Below are 8,292 nucleotides of genomic sequence, written 5' to 3'. Positions count from 1 at the left end.
TGAAAACACGCCTGGTTCCACATGTACGCTGATGACACCCAGCTCTACCTCACCACCACTTCGCTCAACCCCTCCACTGTATCTAAACTGTCACACTGCTTGTCCAACATCCAATATTGGATGAGCAGAAATTTCCTTTAACTTGCAGGGCTACGGACCAAGAGCTGGGAAGTGGGATTAGTCTGGAAAGCTCTTTGTTGGCCGGCGTGGACAAGATGGGCTGAAATGGCCTCCTTCCGTGCTGTAACTTTCTATGGTTACTAGTTCATGACTTTGTTGTCTGACCTTGATAACTAGGAAAGGGTTAATTCACTTGTGGGAGGTTGGTAGTGTAGCAGCTAGTATCCTGAAATGGTTAATGTGATACAGCTCCACGAGCCAACCAGGTACCATTAACTTCGAGTCAGAGACTGGGTGGTAAATCCCAGACGGGTCCTTCACGAGGAATTAAGGGGTTAAGGAGTCACCTGGTGTTTTTGATGAGTATTCTTGTCAGGATCCCGATCCTGGTGTTCGTTCTATCAACTTGAAAGTTACGTAACAAAAATACAAACTCATTAATTAGAGAAGCTGCTTTTTAAAGACTCACATTTTAATCTCGTTAAAACTCCACTTGTATCTATAAATCCAGTAACTTCAGGAAGTACAGAACAATTATAAAGTAGCTTTTTTTTTTGAAGTAAAGCTATTTACATGGTCACCTGAAACAATGCAGCCTCACATCCCTTCGAACCAAATGAATCCTGGAGGCTATTGCAACACAAGGAATGTTTGAAGGACGTACAGGGACAATGAGCCTGAAACAGAGAAGCCAATGTATTCCACCCAGAGCACTGGCATTCTTCCTACAATACTGTGCTTAAATAGCGATGGTTCGAACTGACAACAGGGGCACTCTACAAACCACAGGCCATGTACTGCGCCGTTAACTGACACTGTGCCCCACTGCAGATTCCCCTCTCATCAGGGGGATCGTGTGCGTAGTGCAGTGGTGTCACCAGCACCGTGCCAGAATGTGGCTGAACTTTGCTGTAATGCAAATGCAGGAGCAGGAAGAGAAATACTGACGTGTTGAGCCCTCCACACCCGCCACCTCGCAAGGCTGCAGCTAGTGACCACACAGCCCCTGCTTAACACAGGACCATGCTTTTAGACATCGCTGTGGTTATGACCACACCAAATACAAGCTGCCCGTCTCTCTGGGGGTGGTCCCGTGACAACTACAGAAACACTGGCACTAACAGCAGCATCTGACATCGGCTAGTTCACTACTGGTGGAGCAGAACTCAGTCCAACTGCCCTCCCCCTGAATTCGAAGACTGACAGAACTGGAATGTCCATTTAACACTGGTTATAAAATTCACTCTGCTATCACTCTGTGGATGGAATAAATCTGGCAGATTCGTTTCAGTGAGTGTGTACATCGCAAAGAGCAGTTTAATTAGCTTTATGGCTTTTAATAAAACAAGATGTGGGGCAAAGTAACGCCAGGGCCACTGGCAATGCGCAGTCCCGGGAATCATCCACCTCTGTTGTTAGATGTCAGTCATTGCCACCTAATTTCAGCAAGAGCTGGCAACACAACCCGCCATCCAATGGCCAGGGCCTGGCAGCACTTTGGGAAATCATTCAAACTGGTTCAGGTATTTGGACCATTTCCCAGTCAGTCAGTCAGCAGGATCACCTCTGCAATACTTTCCTTCAATGCTACCCAGTCCTTCTGAAAAATTAAAAGGGTTTGTTAGATTTCCATGGAGCTGGTCATTGCTAGAAGCTTTGCTGCCACAGGTCAGAGACATCACAGAACTCATGGGTCAGGACCGTTAGTTGAACAAACTCCAAACTCTGCACTAAACCCAGCGCTGCTTCACAACCGGTGCTCATAATTTAACCCCACCTGTGGCCGAGTCAGACTGACTGACCTTGGATGGCGCGTCACTTTTTAGGTGTAGTTGAGGGGAGGTGGTGTATTTTGGTGGTGGGGGGTTGTTAATCCATTAACTGCTTCAACGCCATAGTCAACCTGGACAATCAAAGCAAGATAAGCCGTGAGCAACTCTGAGCCACAAAGTAACGAGCACCAGGGTCAAGAACAAAACACTTCCACACACATGTAATTTAACACAAAACTAAAACTTCTTTTTTTTAAACACTTTAAAACAAATAGAATAAAATCTGCACTTTGCGAATAGAAGCGGGCGATGGTGGATGATGAGCTGGATGGGGCTGGAGGCGGCTTTCATTGGCGAGGCAGTTTGGCGCTTTCTGTTGTGGAGCTCAGGGTGGTTTCCCCGAGGTCACCACCAGTGCGTTTCTGGAGACTGCGGCTGCGATCAGCCCGAAAATAGGGCGTCACATCCGTGAAGTGAATAAATAATCTTTTCCTTCCAACTAAGATCCAACACACCTGTGAATCACCCGCCATCACAGTTGGGAAGTTATATGGGGAATGTCCAAAAAAAATTAGAAAATCGGGAAGAGGCTCATCTGTAAATTGTTGGGCAGCTTCAGGGAAGAGTTACTCCCCACGGTGTGCTGCTGAGCCACACAGATCAGAAGGATCCTGGGCATGGGTCATCTACGCTCGGTCAGCAAAGGCAGGGCTGTTACATAACCACCACAGTACTCCTGTTAAAGAGGAAAAGTGAAAAATGCACCTGTTGATGTCAGTGCGCAGAGGGCTGGGTTAGACTGGGAAGCCCAGACAGTGCAGAGAGCTGGGTTAGACTGGGAGGCCTCGACAGTGCACAGAGGGCTGGGTTAGACTGGGAGGCCCTGACAGTGCACAGAGGGCTGGGTTAGACTGGGGGATCTCGACAGTGCACCGAGGGCTGAGTTAGACTGGGAGGCCTCGACAGTGCAGAGAGAGCCGGGTTAGACTGGGAGTCTATCTTTGACTGGGTGGGAGGGAGCTGCAGTATAGTTATAGGACCCCCCCCCCCCAGCAGGCGATTCTGGTGAAGTAATCAGACTGGGTATTTCAACAGGTGACATGATTTGCACAAGGCCGACACATTTCAATAATGGTTTCATTTCTCTAGCAGAGTTTAAGGGGGCGTATTCTCACTCCTCCTTTCATCGAGCTACACAAAGTGCTTAGTAAACTTCACAAAGAAAGACATTCAGGTCTGTCTGAGCACAGCACCTGTTAAACTAGCCCGCTGCGGATACGGAGAAGGTGCAGGGAACACACAGCGATATCAATGGTTGGCCACCTTTGCTCCATCCTCCTTCACTGCTGTCTGTGCAGTAACCACGCACCACCCACACACAACATCTTCCAACGTAGCGACAAAGTCGGATTTTAACCTTTAGGATTAGAGAACTCCAAGTACTTTGTTCAAAAGGCTCCGAATATCCATCGTTTCCCTTCATTCCTGGTTTTCCTTTCTGGTTTGGGAGCAGTGGTTTGACACAAGGATACACTCCCCTCCTCGATCAGTATTGGGGGAACGGGGGGGGGAGGAGATCAGAAGAGAAACTGTTGCCTTTCATTGCTTTCTTGTCCATCATTCTAAGAACTAAAGACACAACTAAAAATTCAAACCCTCTCTCCTTTTGTCAGTCATCAGCATCACATCTACACTCTGGTCTTATGGGAATGTCAAAACAAATCCTTCCATCAATACCAGATCTTAAAGGGCTAAGAATAATGGTTTTATCAGCAAAATTCTGGTACAGTTTACTGCCAGGTGCTTAAGTTTATCCAGCGATAGTTCGAGACTGGCTCAGGAGTTTAGAGTGCAGCAAACCTGCTGGTACATCCCACTCCGCAAATCTCTCCCACTCCACATTCCAAACACTACGCAGGTGACAGCTGTCAATCATTGCTCGTCAACTAAAAGTGCATTTCACCTCCGAGAGGATTTTACTATTTCAGTACTCAAGTTTGAGAATTGTGCATAAGCTGAACTAATAGGACATGCATACTATGCATTAAGTATCTAATCTGCTAAACTGCCAACACTTGCAGCCTGTGAATTAAAAATGACCCTGCTCTGGTAACTGTTCCTTTGGGCAGCACACGCTCCCATCAGTGGCTACAAGCATCGACACTCCAATAGTATTCACAATATGGTTTAGCAGGTGCTGAGAAACCAAAGTAATGGCAGATGAATAAGGCTGCATCAATAAATTCATGGCTGTTGCACATCAGCAAGAGAACAGCTCACAATCAGGAGGGGGGTCACCCCATCCTACTTCCCCCCGTCATCTTCCCACTCCTGCCCCCCCCCGCCCCGTCATCTTGCCCCTCCATCAAATATTGGTGAAACCCTCCCCACAGACAACATCAGGGAACAATGTGGTTCCAATCAGTAATTATCTTTGGTTGTGTGTTCTGATTTCTGGCTGTTTCCATCCAATCCAGTCTACCCAAGGTCTCCTTTCAAGGTCTAGTCTAGTCCAGGTTTAGTCTACAGTCAAGGTCTAGACTACCCAAGGTCTCCTTTCAAGGTCTAGTCTAGTCCAGGTTTAGTCTACCGTCAAGGTCTAGACTACCCAAGGTCTACTGTCAACAAGACAAATTGCCCACTGGCAACGCTCCATCAAACCTGTCTAAGCCAGGACGACACTACTACATACCTGCTTCAACAGTGCAATCCGCACACAATCCAGAAAAACTAAACCGTAGAAAAGCAACAGGACCATGAATCAAAAAGAAGCTGTGAAACTGGGAGTGAGCAGACAGTGGCCTTCAGTACACAGTACATGACCACCATGGGTGGGGGGGTCAGTACATGACCACAGTGGGGCCGGGGTGGGGAGGGGTCAGTACATGACCACCATGGGTGGGGAGGGGTCAGTACATGACCACAGTGGGGCCGGGGTGGGGGAAGGGTCTGTACATGACTACCGTGGGTGGGAGGAGTCAGTACATGACCAGGGTTGCGAGGGTCAGTACATGACCACAGTGGGGCTGGGGTGGGGGGGAAGGGTCTGTACATGACCACCGTGGGGTGGGAAGGGAGGGGTCTGTACAGGCACACCTGCCTCTAGGTTTGAAAATTGACATTTGGGCTCCTCGCTTCTCACAACCATTACACCCACCAAGATACACACATGATACACGGGATCAATCACTGGCAGAACACAAAGTACAATCAGCGGGACTCAGCCCTTCCAGGACAGGGAACGTACACAAAAGTGTCGTGTGTGAAGCACCGGTAGCAGGAGCTGCACCATATTGCACAGCGGAGATCAGAGGGCTGCTCGAACAAGGGAAATACTCAAAATGTCAGAAGCATCTCCGCGACAGGAGATTCGTAGGGAAAAACAAAAAGGGGAAACCAGAGGGGAACACAGGAAGTGGGAATGCTAGGATTCCAAACAATTACACCCCAACAGATTGGAAATCAGTAAAATGGAGGGATTCCCATCAGAAGATTCCGATGTGCACATTTCCACTCCTGAGGTAATCATCATCAGTCAGGTCCTAAAAGCTAAAAACCTCAGCTGCTTGATCTCCGTAGACCTTCAGCAGCACGACAGGGCTTATCCAGAGGAAGTGTCCACCTGTACAGGAAAAGCACAGGGCGTGCACATCCACTTCAAGTCAGAGAGTGCTTGTTTTTTTTTTAAGGCAGAGTTCATCACAGGAGAAGACAACGAAAGAAGTTGCTCTTTTTCTGCTGTTCCGAGATAATTCGTACGCCTTGGCTGCTGCCTTGTGGACTGTTGCCCTCCTGCACACAAGGAAAAGGGGTGTTTAGCCAACAGCAGTTACACCGCATCCCATCAAACAGACCTCAGCCCAACAAACTCACACTGTTACGACTGCGGATGCTGGAAATCTGAAATAACAACAGAAAATGCTGGAAAACTGTTACCGCACTCATTTCAACAACTTTAGTTTCTGGGCAAGTCATATCCTAACTCGCACCAAGTTACATTCTCCCATCACCCGTGCTCGCTGATATACTTTGGCTCCCGGTCCGGCAACGCCTCGATTTAAAAATTAGCATCTGTGTGTTCAAATGCCTGAATGGTCTCGCCCTCCTATGTCTGTAACCTCCTCCAGTCCTACAATCCGCCAAAATCTCTGCACTCCTCAAATTCTGGCCTCTTGTCCATCCCCCACTGCCTTAGCAGCCATGCCTTCAGCTGTCTAGGCCCCAAGCACTGGAATTCCCTCCATAAACGTCAGCCTCTCTCTCCTCCTTTAAGACACCTCTTAAAACCTACCTCTTCACCAAGCTTTTGGTCACCTGTCCTAATGTGGCTCGGTGTCAAATTTTGTTTGATAACGCTCCTGTGAAGCGCATCAAGACATTTGCAGTAAGTGCCTGCATCTTGAGGAACTTCAGCTCAGAGTTTTTGAGCTGGATTCTGAGGTGTAGACATTGCGGAACATCAGGGATGGGGAGAGTTACCTGGACACTTTGATCCAGGAGGCAGTCACACCCCTTAGGTTAGGTAGTGGTACAGGTCTGGTTAGTGGTCAGGGACAGGAGGGCGTGACTGCAACTTAAACTAAAATGGCAGGGGTTGGGAACCTGTGAAGGGAGACAGAGGAAAGGGAAGCAAGGATAGAAGCAAAAGACAGGAAGGAGAAAAGCAAGTGGCAGTCAGAGAACTCAAGGGTTTAAATCAAACATGGCTACAGTAAATAATAATTCTAAAAGGTCTAAGAGTGTTAAAAAAACAAGCCTGAAGGCTTTGTGTCTTAATGCGAGAAGCATTCGTAATAAGGTGGATGAATTAGCTGCGCAAATGTGTGTAAACGGATGTGATATAATTGGGATTACGGAGACATGGCTCCAGGGTGACCAATGCTGGGAATTCAACATCCAGGGGTATTCAATATTCAGGAAAGACAGGCAAAAAGGAAAAGGAGGTGGGGTAGCATTGCTAGTTAAAGAGGAGATTAACACAATAGTAAGGAAGGATATTAGCTCTGATGATGAGGAATCTGTATGGGTAGAGCTGAGAAATACCAAGGGGTAGAAAACGTTAGTGGGAGTTGTATACAGACCCCCAAACAGTAATGCCGAGGTTGGGGATGGCATTAAACGGGAAATTAGAGATGCGTGCAATAAAGGCACAGCAGTTATCATGGGTGACTTTAATCTACATACAGATTGGGCTAACCAAATTAGTAACAATACTGTGGAGGAGGAATTCCTGGAGTGTATACGGGATGGTTTCCTGGACTAATATGTCGAGGAACCAACTAGAGATCAGACCATCTTAGACTGGGTATTATGTAATGAGAAAGGATTAATTAGCAATCTTGTTGTGCGAGGCCACTTGGGGTGGAGCGATCATATGATCGAATTCTTCATTAAGATAGAGTGAAGTATTTGACTCAGAGACAAGGGTCCTGAATTTAAATAAAGGAAACTATGATGGTATGAGGCACGAGTTGGCTAGGATGGATTGGGGAACGTTACTTAAAGGGTTGACGGTGGATAGGCAATGGCAAACATTTAAAGATCGCATGAATGAACTACAGAATTTGTTCATCCCTGTTTGGCATAAAAACAAAACAAAGAAGGTGACTCAACCGTGGCTAACAAAGGAAATTAGGGATAGCATGAGATCCAAGGAGAGGACATATAAATTGGCCAGAAGCAGCAAACCTGAGGATTGGGAGCAGTTTAGGATTCAGCAAAGGAGGACAAAGGGATTAATTAAGAGGGGGAAAATAGAGTACGAGAGTAAGCTTGCAGGGAACATAAAAACTGACTGTAAAAGCTTCTATAGATATGTGAAGAGAAAAAGATTGATGAAGTCAAGCGTAGATCCCTTGCAGTCAGAATCAGGGGAATTTATAGTGGGGAACAAAGAAATGGCAGAACATACTCTGGTTCTGTCTTCACGAAGGAGGACACAAATAACCTCCCAGAGATGTCGTGGAACATAGGGTCTAATGAGAGGGAGGAACTGAATGAAATCAGTATTTGTAGGGAGATGGTGTTAGGGAAATTGACAGGATTGAAGGCCGATAAATCCCCAGGGCCTGATAATCTACATCCTAGGGTACTTAAGGAAGTGGCTCTAGAAATCGGAGATGCATTGCTGGTCATCTTCCAAAATTCTAGAGACTCTGGAACAGTTCCCATGGATTGGAGGGTAGCTAATGTAACCCCACCATTCAAAAAAGGTGGTAGAGAGAAAACGGGGAATTATAGACCGGTAAGCTGACATCGGTAGTGGGGAAAATGCTAGAGTCCATTATAAAAGACTAGCTGGAGTGCCCGGCGGTGCGGAGGGTTTTTTGAGGGCATGTTGTGAAAAAAGTAGAAATAATTTTTATTTTTATATATATATATATATATATAAATGAGTTTG

General features: G+C 46.8%; 1 protein-coding gene across 1 annotated transcript in view; it reads right to left on the bottom strand.

Moving 5' to 3' along the window:
- Positions 1 to 574: 574 nt before the first annotated feature.
- Positions 575 to 8,292, bottom strand: part of LOC147108445 (ras-related protein Rab-8A) — a 27,070-nt gene continuing 19,352 nt past the window's right edge. Inside the window, exon 8 of the mRNA XM_086005089.1 lies at positions 575 to 5,684. Within this exon, the coding sequence (XP_085861215.1) occupies positions 5,592 to 5,684 (93 nt within the window). The 3' untranslated portion in view covers positions 575 to 5,591. The remainder of the gene's footprint in view (positions 5,685 to 8,292) is intronic.

Source organism: Somniosus microcephalus, chromosome 13 (assembly GCF_052327205.1).
Source record: "Somniosus microcephalus isolate GS21.2 chromosome 13, FLI_Smic_1.0, whole genome shotgun sequence".
NCBI lineage: Eukaryota > Metazoa > Chordata > Chondrichthyes > Squaliformes > Somniosidae > Somniosus > Somniosus microcephalus.
Note: the sequence above shows the minus strand (reverse complement) of the source record. Positions and strands in the feature narration are given on the sequence as shown.